This window comes from Solanum stenotomum, chromosome 3 (assembly GCF_019186545.1).
Source record: "Solanum stenotomum isolate F172 chromosome 3, ASM1918654v1, whole genome shotgun sequence".
Taxonomy (NCBI): Eukaryota; Viridiplantae; Streptophyta; class Magnoliopsida; order Solanales; family Solanaceae; genus Solanum; species Solanum stenotomum.
Window position 1 is genome coordinate 52,301,424 of NC_064284.1, and position 22,282 is coordinate 52,323,705.

General features: G+C 39.5%; 1 protein-coding gene across 1 annotated transcript; it reads right to left on the minus strand.

Annotated features, from left to right (window-relative positions):
• Positions 1-11,512: 11,512 nt before the first annotated feature.
• Positions 11,513-12,702, minus strand: LOC125859037 (uncharacterized). Its single transcript, XM_049538782.1, has 2 exons — positions 12,184-12,702; positions 11,513-11,590 (listed from the first exon to the last, which is right to left on the minus strand). The coding sequence occupies exons 1-2, from the start codon at positions 12,700-12,702 to the stop codon at positions 11,513-11,515; spliced, it is 597 nt and encodes a 198-aa protein (XP_049394739.1).
• Positions 12,703-22,282: the final 9,580 nt, after the last annotated feature.

Here is a 22,282-nt window from a genome sequence, read left to right on the forward strand (position 1 = left end):
CTCCTCCGCGTGGCTAATACGATTTCCTATCAAGGTTATTGGTGAGTCCTCCATTCCGGGGGCGTTGCTCATGATCTTTTGCTATGTATAAGACTTTTTCTTTTTAGTTATGTTTTGACTATGAGGGTGAGCCCGGTAGTTTGTCTTGGCCCCACTAAGTACTCATGTTTAGAGGTGGTGTTGGACAAGTTGTGTATTATGCTTGAGCTTGACTCATCTATGGTATTTATGTATCATTTCTTCTTTTTTTCTTGCTCCCTTAGTCCCGATTTCCCCCTTGGATTATGCTTATTGCTTATGGTCATTTTAATTGCTTTCGCGACCAAGGATGTGTAATGATACGCTATGAGGCTTGTTTGGGGTTCCTTCGGGTTCCCCATTCGCCGGTCACGTCTAGGCCCTAGGCTTGGGTCGTGACAGCCATGCAACCTCACTATCTCTTTCACATAAACTTTAGCCAATTGTTCAGCATCATAATCTATTCTTACCGAAATAAAATGGGCTGACTTAGTCATTCTATCAACCACTACCCAAATAGAATAAAACTTCCCCAAAGTCTTGGGAAGACCAACCATAAAATCCATGGCTATTCTTGACCACTTCCATCCCGAAATTGGCATTCTTTGAAGCAAACCTGTAGACCTTTGATGTTTATACTTCACTTGTTGACAATTTTGACACTTAGCCATGAACTCTGCTATATCCTTCTTCATGCCCGGCCACTAATAAATTTACTGCAAATCTCGGTACATCTTGGTCACACCCGAATGAATAGAATATCGCGAACCATGAGACTCTGCCAATAATTTCTCAATCAAGTCATCTACTCTAGGAACACATATTCTCCCTTTAAAATTGAGTACACCATCCGCATTAAGAGTGGTCTCTTGTGCCTTACCATTCATAGTCTTCTTTCTAAGCTCCTCTAAATTTTCATCCTTAAATTGTTTGGCCTTGATCTCTGTCCATGAATGTGGCCTTTACTTTAATACTAACTAACACCCCACCTCTTTCTGAGATGCCCAAGTGCATGAACTTAGACTCTAAGGTTTGAATTTCCTTAGCCAAAGGTCGCTTGGTTACACCCAAGCACACTAAACTATCCCTACTCACCGCTTTCCGACTATAAGCGTCTGCCACTACATTAGCCTTACCCGGATGGTATTGAATGGTGACATCATAATCCTTAAGTAACTCCATTCACCTTCGTTGTCTCAAATTTAGATCCTTTTGGGTGAACACATGCTGTAAACTACGATGATCAGTAAATACCTCACATTAACACCATAGAGGTAATGTCGCCAGATCTTAAGAGCAAACACTATCGCTGCCAACTCTAAATCATGTGTGGGATAATTCCCCTCATGCACCTTTAATTGACGCGAGTCATAAGCTATAACATTCTTATCCTGCATCAACACATCACCCAAACAAGAATGTGAAGCATCAAAATAAACAACAAAATCTTTACCTTTAATCGTGATGCTAGAATAGGCGCGGTGGTCAAGAGAGTCTTGAGATTTTGGAATCTCTCCTCACATTTTTAGTTCATTCAAATAGTATCTCCTTTTTGATCAAATTGGTCAAGTGAGTGGCAATAGAAGTAAAGTTCTTCACAAATCGATGATAATAGCTAGTGAGCCCCACAAAAATCCTAACTTCAGTCACAGAGCTAGGCCGAACCCAATTCTTAACCACCTCAATCTTTTGAGGATCTACCATTAGACCTTCTTTTGAAACTACATGTCCCAAAAATGCTACCAAAGTCAACCAAAATTCACACTTAGAAAATTTAGCATACAACCTTTGCTTTCCAAGAATACTCAAAACAATACGAAGATGGTTGGGATGCTCTTCCTCACTTTTCAAATAAACCAAAATATCATCAATAAAGACTATGATGAAAGAATCAAAAAAGGCTTGAACACCCCATTCATTAAACTCATGAAAGCTAAAGGCGCATTGGTCAAACCAAAAGGCATAACCAAGAACTCATAGTGCCCATAGCGAGTTCTAACACCGTCTTGGGCACATCCTCAAGCCTAATTTTCAATTGATGGTAACCGGATCTTAGATCAATCTTAGAGTAAACTGTTGCACCTTGCAATTGGTCAAAAAGATCATCTATTCAAGGCAAAGGATAATTGTTTCGAATAGTGACTCTCTTTAATTGGCGATAGTCTATACACATTCTCATACTACCATCCTTTTTCTTAACAAACAAAACTGGAGCATCCCATGGGGAAGCACTAGGACGAATAAATCCCTTATCAAGAAGCTCTTGGATTTGAGCCTTAAGATCTCTTAATTCCGCCGGAGCCATGCGATATGGAGGGATAGAAATGGGACGAGTACCAGGTTCTAAATCAATGCAGAAGTCTATATCTCTATTCGGAGGCATACTAGGCAAGTCATTAGGAAACACTTCTCTAAATTCTGACACCACGGGAATAGACTCAATGGATGGAGCCTCAATATCAACATCCCTAATATGAGCCAAATAAGCCAAACAACCCTGCCCTACCAGTTTTCTAGCCCAAATGGAGGATATAATTTTAGCTTGCTTAGGCTTGTACACCCCTTCCCACTATAATTTTTCCCTTCCCAAAATTTCTAGAGTTACAAACTTAGTATTACAATTAAGCACATCATAATAGGGGGACAACCAAGTCATGCCTAAGATTATGTCAAAGTCAATCATATCCAAAATCACCAAATCAGCCCAAGTCTGAAATCCCATAAACAAAATAGGGCAAGTACGATAGACATGGGTAACTATGATTGACTCTCCAATCGGGGTAGAAACATAAATAGGGGCATTAAAAATATCACAAATTATATCAAAATCTGAGGCAAATCTCACGGATACATATGAATAAGTAGAACCCGGATCAAACAACACATTAGCCATCCGGTCACAAACAAGAATAGTACCTGTGATCACCGCGTCAGACGCCTCCGCCTCATTCTTGCCCGAAAAAGCATAACATTGAGCCCTATCATCATGATGAGCCACTTCCCTGCCTGGTTACACAGTACCCCTACCTCCGTTACCATTTCCTCTACCTCCATGACCTCACTAATTACCTTCTTGCCTACCTTGTGGACGTGCTCTACCATTACTACCATAAACAAGCCACATTCATATTCAATGAGTCATAACAAGGAAGTAACTCATACTACAATCCAAGTATAACATGCATCATTACATTAGACATATAAGCCTTTAAGTCAACCATTCTTCATTAGCTTCATTAAGAACACTTTCATTCATTAGACATTAGACCAACATCTTCATTAACATCATCATAAGGGCACATTCATTACACTTAACATTAAAAAGGAACACACCATGACCCCTCTCAAAGCCTACTTGTGCAATGCATAGATGGCATCCCATAATACCACCCACACTAAGTAGTGCATTCTTGAGAAGCCATAGTTCATTAACATTCTATGTGGGGGTAAGCCTTAACTGACATAGACCATGTGAGCAATTCATGGAATCCCGGTGTCACCCTCACCAGATAAGGGATTCCTACTTGCCTAAGGTAGGACCGTTCATTTTAGCTTAGGAGGATCCACTAGCTAATATCCTATGTGGGCACATAGTTATGGGATAGGGAGATTGCTACTAGATACCCCACCTCAACTCAAGGGTGAGCATCCATCTCAAGAGGTTGCTACTAGCTACCCCACCTGAACTCACGGATGAGCATCCACCCCAATTCATATCCACTCAGTGCTTAGCATTATTCCCCATGGAGTACTTAACATTCATTATTATGGGATAAAAGATTGTTGCTAGATACCCCGCCTCAACTAATGGATGAGTATCCATCTCAAACCCAACATTTATTCATTGGAAAGCTCATAGATTCAACGATGAGAATTGCCTTTCACCTAAGAATCCCATATTGTGAGAAAGTCCTTTCACAACATGTCATTATCATTCATTAGAGTACAATTGAGAATAACCTTTCAATAAGTACTTCATCATTAACATAATCATAGAACTTCTTTTATTATTCATTCATGAGTGTGTGTGAGTATGTGAGAATAACCTCTCACATATAGCATCATCATTCATAAGTACTAAGTTGAGGACATACTTTCAATCACAACATAATTACATTCTAAACATGATCATAACACCTTTATTGAGATCACACACATATACTTCACATCATAATTACACATAGATCCTTCATGATCTTGCCTTCCAAGGACATGAACCAACATCAACCCATAAATCTAAGATACTACAATAGATAAGGAAATTGGCATGATTCAATCACTTAATTCAATATAAGCATCTGTGACGACCCGAGTCTATACCCCGGATGTGACACGATGTACTTGACCCCGAAGGGGTCTCATACAAGCCTCTAGCATCATCATTACATAAGACACAGAAATAATGCGGAAAATTTAAAACTTTTACAATCGAAGTCCAACTTTATATCTCATAAAGGAAAATTATAGGAAATCTAGACTTTGTCTCATTTACCATCTAAAACATAAGAATAAAAAGTTTGGGACTTAGCCCTTTACATCAATAAACGTCTCAATATAAGAAGTACAATAAAAATTAAGAAATGACTACTTCGTCCTCAAACTTGAGGACTCATCACAACTTGGAGATAAGCAATCCAAGTCTTTTTTAAGAAAGAGAGTGTATGTCACCTAGCCAGAACCTACGCTTATCAAAATGTAGAATAAAGAGGGTTAGCACATAAATTACTAAGTATGGAAACATGCATAAAATCCTTGAAATATGATAAAAGGACATTTTATTTGAAAAGTATGCATTTGTGAACATTCATCTTCAATGTCACATACAAGCCAAAATCACATTTATGCTCATTACATAGTAAAGCTATTCCCTTAGCAAGCCCTAAAGAACACTTGTGCAATGTATGGTTGGCATCCCATAGTACCAACCACACTAAGTACTCCTTTGAAGCTACCTTAGTCATACATATTATCTTTAGACTTCATCATCATCAATAGTCATAATTAAGGAACTAGTCATGTACATTACTTGAACATAAAGAAATTCATTCATACCAACTATCTATTAAACATACATGCATACATTCATATCTCATCATAACATAAATGAACCATCCTATAACATCTTACTAAGTCTAATTGTGCAATGTAAAAGTGAAGTCCCATACCCCCACTCCTGCTAAGTAAACTCAGTCGTAGTTTAGTTCATGTCTCATTCGTTATCTTATCATATAGGGAAGAATAGCCATAACCGACATAGACCATGGGAGCTACATGGAATCCGGTGTCGTATAACCTCACATCGAAAGAAGGTGTCCTACTTGCCTAAGGTAGAACTAACATGTTTAGCCTTAAGGTGGATCCACTAGCTAAAGTCCTATGTTGGCACATAGTTGTGGGATAGGGAGATTGCTTCTAGAAACCCAACCTATTGCATTGGAACTTGAACCTTAATATTGTCCTTCTTCTTTGTTCTTCAATAGAGTTAGAGAGAGAATATTTTTGGGAGGGAAGTTGGTTGAGTTTTAGTTTGTGAGTTAGGAGAGTTAAAAAAGTTGTTTAATAGTTAAAAGTACTTAAAAACATCTAAAATAACTAATCATAACCGTCCCTACCCTTAATTAACCCATTTGCCTCTAAGATTATCGACTTAAGGCAGCTTCCCAGGCCCCCATCCACGAGATCCCAACCACGGGGCATGGTTGGAACCACAGACCGTACTGGTCACTCGTGGTTTGGGGCTGGGGCTTGTCATCTTGGCCAGCCTTCAAGCCTCATCCATGATACCCTTTTACGGGACGTGAGTTGGTCTACGGACCGTACTGCACGCTTGAGGAATAGGACTGAGACTAGGAGATTTTGGGGAGGTTTGAGGAAGCTAAGTCTTGACTCACGACTCCCATCCACGGGGCGTGAGTCAATCCATGACTCCTGGATTCCCCTTCGTGGATTGAATCTGTTTTTGGATAGCTTTTGAGCAGCCCCTTGGCCCTCATCAAGGACCCTTGAGGGGTCCTCGGGGGGGCATTCCTTGACGTTTAGGGACTAAAACACCTAGGGAAGTCATTTTATGACTCTTACCTTGACGTTTACCCTTTTTAGGACTCTAGACTACACATTAGGCTTTAGCTTAGGTCATTAGATTTTCAGGGTGTTACATTATCTCTGTCACGACCCAAGCCTAGGGCCTAGACGTGACATGACGAATGAGGAACCCGAAGGAACCCCAAACAAGCCTCTCAAAATTGTCATCACACTTCATCGGTCGCGGAAGTACAATCAACATTAATTAGCGGGAAATAGGGACTAAGGGCAAACCATTTCAAGATGACATCATAGAACAAGAGTCAAGCTCATTTACAAAATACTTGTCCAACGCACACCTCTACATACATAGATAGGACGGGGGCAATGACATACTACCGGCTCCCCTCATAGTCAAAATACAATTGCAAGTTAAAGTCTCAAAACGTAGGAGTAGGAAACATAACATAGCCCTCGAATCATTGAGGACTCACCAACAACCTCGGATAAGCACCGTACTAGCCACGTGAATGGAGAGAAGGATCAAGAGTAGCTCCGGTCCCTACATGGTGACATCATGTAGGCAAAATATGCGTTAGTACTTGGAATGTACTAAGTATGCGGGGTGCAACACAACAATAGACAAGGACACAATCGAAATACAAGAAATAGTTTCATAGGCATTATGAATAACAATATGAGGATGCATGATCAAAGTGAAGTCAAAACATGTTTAAGTAAATCTATACTAATAGTAGATATCATATGTGTATGCATGATCCAACCAATCTATAACCCCAACTTAGGATGGGGGATGCCGTTCACACCCGGACACCCTGGTGGCAAGGTATAAACCCCTCACATGGTTGATGTTGGTCACACCCCAAGCATCCTAGGTGGTGAGATATAAACCTCTCACATGGTTGATGTTGGTCACACCCCAAGCATCCTAGGTGGTGAGATATAAACCTCTCACATGGTTGATGTTGGTCACACCCCAAGCATCCTAGGTGGTGAGATATAAACCTCTCACATGGTTGTCCGGTTCTTTTCCCCCGGACCGGGCATGGTCATGCAACACTTTATATAGGAAATTCCCATTAGGCTCTAATGCAATCTCACGTATGGAATGAACATATACACAAGCTTAGTTTGTCATCAACACATCTCTGGATTGCCATACATCTCATAACTCAAGCTTTAAAGCATCGATTCATCAATTCTCCATAGTTGGACATTTTGTCAAACACCTTGAAGGCATGTAATGGAATCAAAGAGCATGGAAAATAGGGTAGTAATTATGCAGCCAAACCAGTGAACAACCTACAACAACACCTTTTAACACCCACAATACCACATGAAAATCTCCACATCCATTCCAAATTTAGATTCAAGTTCTAGAGTCACAACATGCTCAAAACAATCACTTTTCATGTTTAAAATTCAATGTGCAGGAAATTATTACAAAGAACAAGACTAATTTATGAATCTTAACTTAAACCATGAATTAGTGAGTAGAATAGAGTCTAGGCACTATGGGTGGAAGGACCCATGAGTTCAACACCACATACCTTGAGTTCTTATGAAGGTCTTGAGAGTGTCTTCAATGGAAGCTTGGAACTTGGAGCAAGAGTCTCTTCAATCTTGAGGAAGGTTTTGGATTAGGGTTCTTGAGAGAACTTGAGAGAAAATGTGTCTAAGTATGGGAGAGGTGTTTTGGGAAATGTTTTAGAGATGGGAATTGAACTAATGGTATATAGGAAATAACATATGCCCTTTGGAAAAATGGTCCAACACTTAGAAAAAAAAATGAGGCGGGTGAACAGTAAAAACGCTCACTGGAAATTGCATTTCCTGCCGGACAGATTTTACGAAAATGGGCATAACTTCTTCGTCCGAACTCCGAATGAGGTGAAATGAAGTGCGTTAGGTAGCTAACTAAAAGGGCTTTCCATGGATATGTTATGGGCCACCCAATTATTTTTGTGCTAGGAGATATGACCCTCCAAAGTAGACCCTCGAAAAAGGCTTCACTTGGAAATTTTGGATTTTGATATGGTTGCTCTAAAATTTGGGTTAGACCCATTTCCCACTCAATTTGACCCCCTAAACAAGAATATGAAGTCGTATCTTCGAAAACGAAACGGATTTTTTTTGATATAGCTAAACAAGTTTCCGGGAACTTTCGAAGCACATTTTTAAGAACCTTTTGGGTCATTTCAATCTCCCCTTTGGGAACATTCGTCCCTGAATGATGACCAAAACACTAACTAAGTTAGAAACTCTAGACTAGCAGCCTATCATGCATGAAACATAAAAAATGTGCAAAATCTAAAAATGTACTAATCACATCATGCATAATTTCAAAAGGAGGAAACTTTAACTCTATTTTACAACATGGCCAATGCAATACAAGAAAGTAGGAACTTAATCCACAACTCATTATGCACCAAACTCATCATTTCACATGATCATAGGAGGAACTACCTTCTCCAACTTAGAATGAGCTCACACAACATTATAGAGCCAATATGCCATTCATCAACACATTATTAAGCATGTTCATCAATTCTCCTCATGAAGTAAAAAATGCACTCATTATACAAAAATGCAAATCAACATGAGGAACATTTACATCATGAAAACTCAATATATGCTAAACATGAATTCTCGCAAGAACATGCACAATTTTTTTTAAGGAAATCATGGAAAATTCATACAATACACATGAATCCCAAAACACTTAAACTCAAGAGGAATTACTTACCTCATGTTTGAATAGGAGTAGAAGGAAAAAGATGAGGATAACGGGACTTCAAATCGGCCTCAGCCTCCTATGTAGCACCCTCAACTAAGTGATTCCTCCATAGAACCTTGAAGGAAGATACTTCCTTATTTCTTAACCTCTTCACTTGCCGGTCCAAAATCTCAACCTGGACTTCTTCATAAGAAAAGTTCTCATCAACTCCTAAACCCTTTAAAGGAAGGATAGAAACCGGATCACCAATACAATTTTTGAGCATGGAGACATGAAACACCGGGTGAACCGGAGCCAACTCATTTGGCAAGTCCACCTCATAAGCAACTTTCCTAATACGTTTCAAGATTTGTTATGGGCCCACATGTCGGGGACTAAGTTTCCGCTTCTTTCCAAACCTTATCACACCTTTCATAGGTGAGATTTTTAAGTAGACCCAATCACCAACCTCAAATTCAAGATCCCTTCTTGTATTGTCGGTATAGGACTTTTGCTGACTTTGGGCCGTCTTCAACCTCTCTCTAATGAGCCGAACTTTTTCAATGGCATCATAGACTAGTTCGGGACCAATTAGAGCAAACTCACCTACTTCAAACCAACCCACCGGTGATCTACACCTTCTACCATATAGTGCTTCAAATGAAACCATGGCAATGCTTGAGTGGTAGCTATTGTTGTAGGCAAATTCTATCAAAGAAAGATGATCATCCCAATTAACCTTGAAATCAATCACACACGCCCTCAACATGTCCTCTAAGGTTTGAATGGTGCGTTTGGATTGACCATCCGTTTGAGGGTGAAAAGTGGTAGTAACTTTAACATTCGTACCAAGCCCTTGTTGGAATGCTTTCAAAAAATGTGAAGTAAATTGAGCACCTCGGTCTGAAATGATGGACAAAGGAACTCCATGCAACTTCACTACCTCCTTGATGTACAACTTGGCATAGTCTTCCGCCGAAAAAGTAACCTTGACGGGAATGAAGTGGGCTGATTTAGTCATACTATCAATAATGATCCAAATAGAATCATGTTGCCTTCGAGTACGAGGCAAACCCACAAAAAGTCCATATTCACCTCCTCCCACTTCCAAGTGGGATTATTTATGTCTTGGAACAAACCTCCCGGTTTTAGATGTTCGGCCTTGACTTGTTGACAATTCGGACATTTGGACAAAACCCGTTATATCCTTCTTCATACCATTCCACCAATAGACTTCCCATAAATCACAGTACATCTTGGTGGCTCCCGGATGAATATAATATCACGAACAATAAGCCTTTTCTAGTATCTTCTCCCTCAAACCATCAACATCCAGAACACACAACCTACCTTGGTACCTAAGTACCCCATATCCCCCTTGGGAGAAAGCCTCTACGAACTTGTTGAGAACCGATTCTTTCAACTCCATCAAAATAGGATCAAAGTGTTGGTTAGACTTCACATCAACTACAAAGGATGATTCGAAACTATGATAAACCACAACTCCACCCTTGGTGGAATCCACTAGTTGAACACCTAACCGGGCCAACCTATGCACATCATGAACCAATTCCTTCTTCTCATTTTCTACATGAGCCACACTACCCATGGACAATCTACTTAGGGCATCCGCAACCACATTAGATTTTCCGGGGTGGTATAGGACACTCATGTCATAATCTTTCAAAAGCTCTAACTATCTCCTTTGTTGGAGATTCAAGTCTTTTTGGCTAAATACATATTGAAGACTCTTGTGGTCGGTAAACACATATACATGCACCCCATAGAGATAGTGTCTCCATATTTTCAAGGCAAATACCACTGCCACTAGTTCGAGGTCATGGGTCGGGTAATTCTTTTCTTGAATCTTGAGTTGCCTTGAAGCATAGGCAATCACCTTACCGTGTTGCATGAGAACACACCCCAACCCCACCCTCGAAGCATCACAATATACTACGAATCTGTCGGTACCCTTCGGCAAGGTCAACACCGGAGTGGAGGTGAGTCTATCCTTCAATTCTTGGAAGCTTTTCTCACAAGCTTTCGACCACTCAAATTTGGACTTCTTTTGGGTCAAGGTCGTTAATAGACAAGTGATGGATGAGAAGCCCTCAACAAATCTCCTATAATACCCGACCAAACCAAAAAACTTCTAATATCGGTTGGACTTAGGGGTCTAGGCCAACTCTTGACCGCATCCGTCTTCTTAGGATCAATCTCTATACCCATGCCCGACACAATATGCCCAAGAAAAGCAACCGACCTTAGCCAAAACTCACACTTACTAAACTTAGCATATAGTCGGTGGTTTTTAAGGACTTGCAATACCATCCTCAAATGGTCCTTATGATCACCCTCACTCCTTGAATAGATCAAAATATCTTCAATAAAAAAAAATCACAAACGAATCAAAATATTGCCTAAATACCCTATTCATTAGGTCCATGAACGCGTCGGGGCATTTGTTTGACCAAAAGACATAACTAGGAATTCGTAGTGACCATATCTTGTATGAAAGGCCGTATTAGGAATGTCAACCTCTCTCATTCTAAGTTGGTGGTAGCCCGACCTTAGGTCAATCTTCAAAAAGTAACTCGCCCCTTGGAGTTGGTCAAACAAATCATCAATTCTAGGGAGAGGATACTTATTCTTTATAGTGACCTTGTTCAATTGGCGGTAATCAATACACATCCTAAGGGATCCATATATCTTTTTCACAAATAATACCAGAGCACCTCATGGAGATATGCTTGGTTGAATGAAACCCTTGTCTAGCAAATCCTTGAGTTGTGCCTTCAATTCTTTTAATTCGGCCTGAGCCACCAGTTAATGGGGAATTGATAGCAAAAGATCAATGCTGAAGTCTATTTCCCGTTTGGGAGGAATTCTGGAATATTCATCAGGAAAGACTTCTGGAAACTCCCTCACTACGGGGACCGACTCCAAAGAAGGAGTCTCAGACTCAATGTCCATAACCCTAACAATATGATAGATACACCCCTTAGAAATCAATCTACTAGCTTTTAGACATGAAATGAATCGACCTCTAGGGATTGAATTCCCCCCTTCCATTCTAAAATGGGCTCATTTGGAGATTGAAACTTTACTAAATGAGTTCTACAATCAATGGAGGCAAAACAAGCATGAAGCCAATCCATCCCCAAGATGACAACAAAGTCCAACATATCTAATTCTATCAAATCAACCAAAGTGACTCTATGAGATAGAGAGATAGGACATCTCCTATACACTCTTTTAGCTACAACCGAATCACCTACCGGGGTAGACACATAAAAAGGTTCTTTTAACTCTTCGGGAGACACTTTAAATTTCATAAACACAAAAGGGGTAACAAAAGATAAAGTGGCACCGAGGTCTAATAATACATAAACATTAATTGAAAATACTTGCAACATATCGGTAACAATGTCCGGGGACCCCTCTTGATCATTTCTAGATTTGAGGGCATAAAAGCTATTCTTCTTGGGAGAATCGACATTAGAACCACTTGGTGTAGCTTGATTACCCTCTCTTCCATTGGTAGTACGGGTTGGAAAATCTTTCAATTGGTGTCTACCCTTTCCACAACTATAGCACAAACCCATACCGGCAAGACATTTTCCCTCATGCTTCTTACCACACTTTGCACATGTAGGCCTTTCCATGGAAGATCCACCCCTATTGCCTCCTTGAGGCTTAGGGTGAGGTACCCTATCTTTGTTGGTCTTGGGAGCATTGGAAGAACTTTGATTGGAGAACCTCTTCTTGAACCTTGGTCCACTTTGACCTTCAGACTTACTCTTAGAAGAATTTCCATCGTCGGGCCTTGGTCTCTTCACATCTCTATTCATTTTCTTGAGTTTTGTCTCCTCAATTTGTTGAGCGTATATCATGAGCCTTGAGATATCCATATCATGATGGAGCATTGTCTACGACATTCTTCTTCAACCAAACCGGACACCCCCATTACGAATTTATTCATCCTAGCCCTTGAATTTGCCACCAAGGTTGGAGCATACTTGGATAGTTGGGTGAACTTGAGAGAGTACTCCTTTCACACTCATACCCCCTTGACCGAGGTTCATGAATTCCACCAACTTTTGTTCCCTCAACTATAGGGGGAAAAACCTATCAAGAAAGGACATCTTAAACAATCCCTAATTAACCGGGCCCGCTCTCACGGGTCTCTCATCCCTCCATTGCTAAAACCATACTTGAGCTACGTCTTTCAATTGGTAGGCATCTAGTTCCGCCTTTTCTTGAGAAGATACTCCCATGGCATCCACCACTTTAAACACTTCGTTTATAAAGCCTTGTGGGTCTTCATCCACTTTAGAGCCATAGAAGGTAGGGGGATTCATCCTTGTGAAATACCTAATTCTTGAAGCGGTTGTACTTGCATTGGCGTTTACCCGGGGCCCAACTTCTCTGTTGGCTTGGGCAGTTATGGCTTGGGCTTGAGTGGTTACGGCTTGAGTTTGAACCGTCATGAGTTGGGTCAAAGTTTGGAGAGCTGCCCTTATCTCCACACTAGTCATAGCCCCTTCATCATTAGGAACTTGAGGGGGAACCTCCTCATTCACATTATCCTCTTCTGCCCTCCTTGCATTAGCCCTTCTTGTATTCATTGCCTATAATCACAAGAAAGGGTTAGGAGAAATGACTTCGTAGAGTTAGGACTCCAAAGCATGACTAAAGAGTAATGAAAATAAATGAAAGTTCCTAAACATCTCATAGACTCTCATTCATAAGTCACATTCATGAACAAGACTCTACTAGACGTGGTTTGTAACGACCCGAGAGCACCCCCTAGCCATTACATGCATATTCGACCTCTCGGAGGTCTCATACAAGCCTTAGCATTCATTCATCGCATAGATCATAAAAATCACTAAGAATTTAAAACTTTTATTCAATAAAACCATAAGACTTCAAGAGTCATCAACATTTGAAAACATCACTATGCAAGCAGAACTACTAAGTCTCTTTAGCCAATCTTAGACAAGAACTTAAAACGTACTAAGGGACATGGCCCTTTACAAATGAAATGAAACTTAAGTGTCTATTCAATGACTAATAAACTTCTAAACATAGTCCTCGAATCTTGAGCACATACCAAAGACTTGGAAGAGTGAAGCAATCCTAGCAACTCCAAAGCACAATCTCCCCCTAGTTACCACAACCTACACTTGTAGTAAAATAGAAGAAAGGGGTTAGTAAAACACACATACTAAGTATGAGGATATGCAAAGCATGCTAAAAAGGACATTTGTTTGGAAGTTATACTTTCATGCCATTTTGATAAAATCTCATGAACATCAACATAATAGGCACCTTACAAGTCACAACCAACAATACAAAGTCATATGCTTCACAATACCTCATAAACATACATATCCCATTTACCTTTACCTTCTTGCCTTGGACCTCCACCTTAAGTAACCCTTAAGCAATACCTTTGTGCAATGTATGGGCAACGTCCCATACCATCACCCACACTAAGGCACCACCTTAAGGTCACACAAAGTGCACTTACCATGCATACCTCATCCTTCACCAATTAATCACATAAGACATATAAGCACATAAGCTAACAAGTCACTTCATAAAACTAGAACACTCATCACGTGTCATCCCAAGACTCACCTAAGTAAGACATGGTGAGGCAGCCCATACTACCTCTCCATACCACACCCAAGTTATCCTTAAGGCTACACAAGACAAGCTCCATTCACATCTCAATATACATCGTTGATTCAACTTAATGCATTTAGACAACTTCATTCACTAATGACATAAGGTCATCAGATACATTCAATTCAACATAAGCACTTACATTCAATTCATTATGACTCACTTTCACATTAGCATGCTCAAAGAACAACACTTTCATTAATTAGCCCAAATAGACTCATTCATTCATTATCATTAGTAAGACATACCAAGATCTCCCTTACATGTCTACTTGTGCAATGTCTAGGTGATGTCCCATTCCACCACCTATCCTAAGTAGTACACCCTTAAAAGACCCTAGTTCATTCATTAATTAATATAGGGGAGGAGCCTTAACTGACATAGACCATGGAGTTTGACATAGAATCCCGGTAGTACCCTTACCAGATGAGGGATCCCTACTTGCCTAAGGTAGGGTCATTCTTTTAGCCTTTACGTGGTAGAGACCACTAGCTAGTCCTATATGGGCACATAGTTAAGGGATAGAAGGATTGCTTCTAAGTACCCGCATCTCAACTAACGAAGGGGCACCCATCTTAAGGGTTGCTACTAAATACTCACATCTCAACTAACGAAGGAGTATCCACCCATCTTCATATCCTCTCGGTGCTAGGCATTACTCCCCCACAGAGTTGGACATTCATTTCATTCATTCATTTAGAGATAAGGATTGCTACTAAGTACTCTCATCTCAACTCACGAAGGAGTACCCATCCTGGCCCAATATTCATCCATTTAGGGATAAGGATTGCTACTAAGTACTCTCATCTCAACTCATGAAGGAGTACCCATCCTCGCCTAACATTCATTCACTAGCATTAACTCCCATTATTTTCATTCATTTTCACATTCTTACATTCTTTTAATTCATTCTTCACTAGGTGTGAGATTAGGTAAACATAGCCTATCCTAACCTCACTTCATCATTAGTCATTCAAAGAAGACAACAACCAAGCATAACACATAAAGTCTCTACACAAGGTTACCTTTCATACTCTTAGACCATACACAAATTCACATCATATCACATTACCTTCACATAATCAACATTACTCAAAACAACAATCATCCAACTTTGCCTACAAGGCCATGGTCACAACATGCTTATAAAGTAAACACCTCCCCACTTCAAAGGGATCAAACCTTACAATTATAACATCTACAACATATATATAAAATACTAGAATCAATAATCTATTCACAACTTCATCATCATCATAAACCTTAGGTCACAATTGCCCATTCAAGGCCAACATCCAATATAACATAATTGACCATCAATTCCTCATGATTAAATATAGAAAATTACATAAATCAATAGCCCATAACAATCTACACATTAATATCACATTATTAGCTCATAATCAATAGACCCATTTTAGACCCAAAATTAGGATTTCAGGATATGCAAGGGTTCATGGAGTTTTTTATCTTAAAATCATCAATATTAACATAAAGCATCATTTGAAATACTTTCATTCAAGAACCGAAGCTTAGAATTGAAATTGGGGTTTTTAGGGTTTTTGAAAAACATTGAAATCACTTTGATTTGGCTCTTTGATTGAAAGTAGGAACGCATCCCCTAGCTTGAAGCTTCATCAATGTCTTCCATGGAGTTCTAGAGAGAGAATTTATTTGAGAGGGAATGTTCAATTTGGATAATGAGGTCTAATTCTAGGTCTTGGGGTTTTAACCAACTTAAAATACCCTAAAATAGGTAGAATAACCATTTATAATAATTCCCCAAAGTACCCAAACTACCCCTCACTTAGTTGGACCTATTAAACAAGTCAAACTTGAGTTTTATTTTCACAGATTTTGTCGGGAAACAAGTCCGCGATGCGGGGGTGTTCCCACAAGTTTCTAAAAATTAAATTTCGACACAGAAGAGTCCGCGGTGTCTCCGCGATGTGGAGCCATTTTTTGGCCATTGATGGAGCAGGTCCGCGACGCGGAGCCACTCCCTCTATGAACAACTTCAAGCTGCCTTGGTAGCTTGTTTGGCCAAGGGTTGGTCGTCCCTTGATGTTTGACCTCCAAACTCTTTAAAACTAACTAAAAAGGCTATTCTTCATTATTTTAACAAGTTATTAATGAATAAAACCCATGTGAGGCTCTACTTTATCCTACTTCATTTTGAGGGGTGTTACATGGTTCATGAGACATCACCCTTAATATTATTCCCAAAACCTTATGCTCTGATGCCAAGTTTGTCACTACCCAAGTCTAGACCCCAAATGCGATATAGTGTACTTGAACCCAAAGTGGTCACATACAAGCCTATAGCATCATCATTACATAAGACATAGAAATAATGCGGAAAATTTAAAACTTTTACAATAGAAGTCGAACTTCATATCTCATAAAGAAAAATCATAGGAAATCTAGACTGTCTCATTTACCATCTAAAACATAGGAGTAAAAAGGTTGGGACTTAGCCCTTTACATCTATAAATGTCTCAATATAATAAATACAATAGAAACTAAGAAATGACTAATTCGTCTTCGAACTTGAGGACTCACCACAACTTGGAGATAAGCAATCCAAGTCTTCTTCAATAAAGAAAGAATATGTCACCTAGCCGGAACCTACAGTTATCAAAATGTAGAAGAAATGGGGTTAGCACATAAAGTACTAAGTATGGAAACATGCATAAATTCCTTGAAATATGATAAAAGGACATTTTATTTGAAAAGTATGCATTTGTAAAGTTTAGAAACCAACATGCATCATTAATGTCACATACAAGCCAAAATCATATTTATGCTCATTACATAGTAAATCTATTACCTTAGCAACCCCTAAAGAGCACTTGTGCAATGTATGGTTGGCATCCCATAATACCAACCACACTAAGTACTCCTTTGAAGCTACCTTAGTCATACATATTATCTTTAGAACTCATCATCATCAATAGTCATAATTAAGGAACTAGTCATGTACATTACTTGAACATAAAGAAAGTCATTCATACCATATATCCATTCAACATACATGCATACATTCATTTCTCATCATAACATAAAGGAACCATCCCATAACATCCTCCTAAGTCTACTTGTGCAATGTAAAAGTGAAGTCCCATACCCCCACTCCTACTAAGTAAACTTAGTCATAGTTTAGTTCATGTGTCATTCATTATCTTATCATATAGGGAAGAATAGCCATAACCGACATAGACCATATGAGCTACATGGAATCCTGTGTCGTGTAACCCCACATCGAAAGAAGGTATCCTACTTGGCTAAGGTAGAACTAACATGTTTAGCCTTAAGGTGAATCCACAAGCTAAAGTCTTATGTTGGCACATAGTTATGGGATAGGGATATTGCTTCTAGAAACCCGACCTATTGCATTGGAGGAGGATCTTCCATCTCATGAGTTCACTTAGATGACCCGACCTATTGCATTGGCAGAAGGGCCTTTACCTCATTGTCCATATCCACTCGGTGCTAAGCATTATTTCCCAAATTATACATAATTAGTCTTGAATTGCACCTACATATGTGAAGGAATGCTCTACCCTTCATTCAATACAATTCATCAAAATAGCTCATAGATTCATTGAAGGAGAGAATGTACTTTTAACCTTAGAATCAACATTAGTATGTGAGTAGAACTTTCACATTACATTCATAGTGTTTTCATGAGAATGGACTTTCAATCAACACAATAACATCATCATCATCCTAGACTATTCATACATCATCAAGTGAAAGGGTAAGGGAAGAACAACTTTCAACAATACCATACTTTACACCTTCGTCATAGGAGATTTACTTTCTAAGTGAATCAATAGTTTATACACCTCTTACATCCATATGTACAAACCCTAGCAATTTACCCCTTTTCAAGGTCATGAATCATGTCTCACAATTACACCTAAAGATACTACAATAGGCATGAATAAAACAATATTCAATAACTAAATTCACATTGAAATAATTCATAGTAATCATCTTGCATCATTACACCCATCACAATACATGAAATTGGGGTCCTGGGGTGTTCATGGGTTCAAGGGGAATTTCACAATAAAAATCACCATTAAACATCAAATCATCCATAATATAATGCAATTAACATAATAAAATTATTTTTAGAAAGAACCCATGGCTAGAATGAAAACCCTAGTTTATGAACAAGTTACCAATTTCGAAATCAAGAGTTGAATGGCTTCATGGATAAAAGTGTTCCATGAATCAAGGTCCCCATACCTTAATTGATGTTTTCCCATGAAATTGGAGTGAAAATCTTGGAGCTTGAACCCAATATTGGCCTTCTTCTTTGTTATTCAATGGAGTTAGAGAGAGAATGTTTTTGGGAGGGAAGTTGGTTGAGTTTGAGTTTGTGAGTTATGAGAGTTAAAAGAGTTGTTTAATAGTTAAAAGTACTTTAAAACATCTAAAATAACTAATAATAACCGTCCCTACCCTTAATTAATTAATTATGATTTTACCCATTTACCCCTAAGATGGTTGACTTAATGCAACTTTCGAGGCCCCCATCCACGAGACCCTAACCACGGACCATACTGGTCACTCATGGTTTGGGGATGGGGCTTGTCATCTTGGCCAGCCTTCAGGCCTCATCCATCAGACCCTTCTACGGGGAGTGAGTTGGTCCACAGATCGTACTGCACGCGCGTGGAATGAGACTGAAACTAATAGATTTTAGGGAGGTTTGAGGAAGCTAAGTCTTGACTCACGACTCCCATCCACGGGGCGTAAGTCAATCCACAACTCGTGGATTCCCATTTGTGGATTGAAGTTGTTTTTGGACAGCTTTTGAGCACCTCCTTGGCCCTCATCAAGGAACCCTTAGGGGGTTCTTGGGGGGGCATGCCTTATCGTTTAGGGACTGAAACACTAGTTCTAACCTAGGGAAGTCATTTTACGACTCTTACCATGATGCTTACCCTTTTTAGGACTCTAGACTACACATGAGGCTCTAGCTTAGGTCATTAGATTTCCGTGGTGTTACAACATCAACAATTCAACACATTTGCATAATCAACTATTTCCCAATCTCAATTCACAACTTAAGAATTTGGGGGAAAACATGGGTTCTAGGAAGAAATCATCTTAATTCATCTTTAAATCCACAATTCATTCATAATTCAATCCAATAAAGCCTTTAGAAATCGTTTTGGATCAAACCCATTCATAGATTGAAAACTAGGGTTTTTGGGTAAACTTTGAAGACTTGAAATCACTTTTGAAATTCGCTTCTTGAAAGAAACTAAGTCAAGGATGAAACCACCATACCTTTATGGAATAAATTCATCAAAATCCCTTGAAAAAATTGAAGTCTTGACCTTGGAAGCTTGAAGTTTTCACCTCCAATGGAGGTTTCTAGAGAGAGAACTTTTGGAGGGAAAGGGAGGCTTGTGTTTTGAGTATTGAAATAATGAAATCTAAAATATGTTTTAATACTTTAAAAAGCCTTAAAATACCATAAATAACTAATAAAAATTGTCCCCCAACTAAACTAGACTTAATAGCAATTTACCAAACCACCCCTCATTAGGCCGAACCACACCAACTTTTACAGGTGTGATCCACGAACCACCATCCATAGACCATGGATGGGTCCACGGACCATCCTGCATGGGCATGGTTTTGTGGATAGAGCTTTCATAAGGGGGGCTTGACCTACGGAGGCCATCCACGAGGCGTGGATGGACCTATGGGGTGTAGAACCCTTTCCGTAGGTCATAACATTTTTGACAAATTTCTCTTTTGGGGCAGCCTTGGGGTTAGGCTTTAGGGTCCTCCTCAAGGACCCTTAGGGTGGCCCTTGGGGAGTCGTACCTTGACATTTAACCCCTAAACCCCTCAACCTAAGCTCGGGACAACATTTTACACCCTCAAACCTCATATCAACTTAAAGACACACTTGTTAGGCTCTAGTTTCACTTATTCGTTTTACGGGTCGTTACATTATCCCCCACTTAGAAACATTCATCCTCGAATGATACTTTAAACACATTAAGGGGTAAATGACTCAAGAATAGTAGCCCATCATGCATGCAACATCATAAACAAATGCACAAAACTAGGAGGAAACATTAACTCCACATCAATAAGTTCAATGCAACACAAGAAAGTAGGAACTACATCTACAAACTCATTATGCACCAAAACATCAACATTTCTCATTTCATTGGAGGAATTATCTTCTCCAACTCATATCATGCTCATCACAACATCATTAAGCACATTATGAAATTTCTTTAGAAAAACACGTTTAGGCATGTTCAACAATTCAACCTCATGAAGCATATCGACAACTCATACTAAATGCAAATCAACATGAGGAACATTATTCATACAAACTCATTTTCTCATATAATCATAATTTATCAAGAACATGCATAACATAAGGAGACCATGGAAACACATATTCACACATGACTCCAAAACATTAAACAAGCTACAAGGAACTCTAGGTCTCAAGCTTGAATAGGAATATAATGAAAGAGATAAGGATATCAAAACTCTCAACAACCTTACTATTTAACATACTATCCCCCACTTAAGAGAAAACCCAACTAAGGCTTAACATGAAAACAACATAGGAACCTCAACACAACATTCACAACCATAAGGAACTAGCACTTACCGGTGCCTTCATCCAGATTAGCTCCCTTGTCCTTGTTAGCTGAAGCACATAGAAACGGTTTCTCTTTGGAACATATGGACCCGGGCCATCAAGAGAAGCTTGTTTGGTCTCTCTTCCTTTTGCCGAGAGTGTTGGGCAATCTCTCATCTTATGACCCTTATTTCCACACCCAAAGCACCCATCCGTGCCGGCAAGGCACTCACCCAAATGTTGCTTCCCACACTTGGCACACCTAATCTTTCAAAAGAAGAACCACTTCCTTTCCCTCCTTGAGATTTAGGGTTAGACACCCTATCATTGTTGACCATTGAGGAGTCTTTATTGTAGAACCTCTTTTTGGACCTTGGTTGACTTTGTTCATCGGACTTAAACCTCTTCATCTCTCTATTCTTTCTCTCAAGTTTGTACTCCTCAATAGATTGAGCATACACAATAAGTCTAGAGATGTTCATATCATCATGGAGCATTGTCGTACGTCACTCTTCCTTAACTAGGTCGGATACACTAGTCACAAATCGACTCATCTCATCCCTAAGGTTGGACACCAAAGATGGAGCATGCTTAGACAATAGGGTAAACTTCAAGGAATACTCCTCCACACTCATGCTACCTTGCCTAAGGTTTATAAACTCCTCCACCTTAACCTCTCTCTTCTCACGGGGAAAGTACCAACCAAGGAATGCTTTCTTAAACTCCTCCCATTCTATATGACCCACTTCTAAAGGCCTATAGCTTTTCCATTGAGTAAACCAAACTTGGGCAACATTTTTCAATTGATAGGAAGCTATTTTCGCTTTTTCTATAGAAGTCACCCCCATAGCATTGACTATCTTATACACCTCATCCAAAACCTCTTGGGGATCCTTTCTCACCTTGGAACCACGAAAAATCGGAGGATTAATCCTCACAAAGTCTCTCAACCTAGAAGCCATAGTACTCTCAATAACATTCATCCTAGGTCCCATATCTCTATTAACTTGTGCCGTCATATCTTGGGCTAAGGTTAGAAAAGCCGACCTAATCTCTTAATTGGTCAAGAGTGGAACATCCACCGGAACTTGATTGCCTCGAAGAACTTGCCCACCTTGAGGGCCTTGGGGAGGAATTCCCTCATTCACATTCTCCTCTTCCACTCTTCTTGCGAGTGT

What these genes read in the sequence shown, in the direction of transcription:
- LOC125859037 (XM_049538782.1), bottom strand. Translation starts at nt 12,702, where the DNA reads ATGCTCCATCATGATATGGATATCTCAAGGCTCATGATATACGCTCAA. An exon ending in TTGTTACCGATATGTTGCAA is followed by an intron (nt 11,591 to 12,183) that starts GTATTTTCAATT and finishes CTGGTGGCTCAG; the next exon opens with GCCGAATTAAAAGAATTGAA.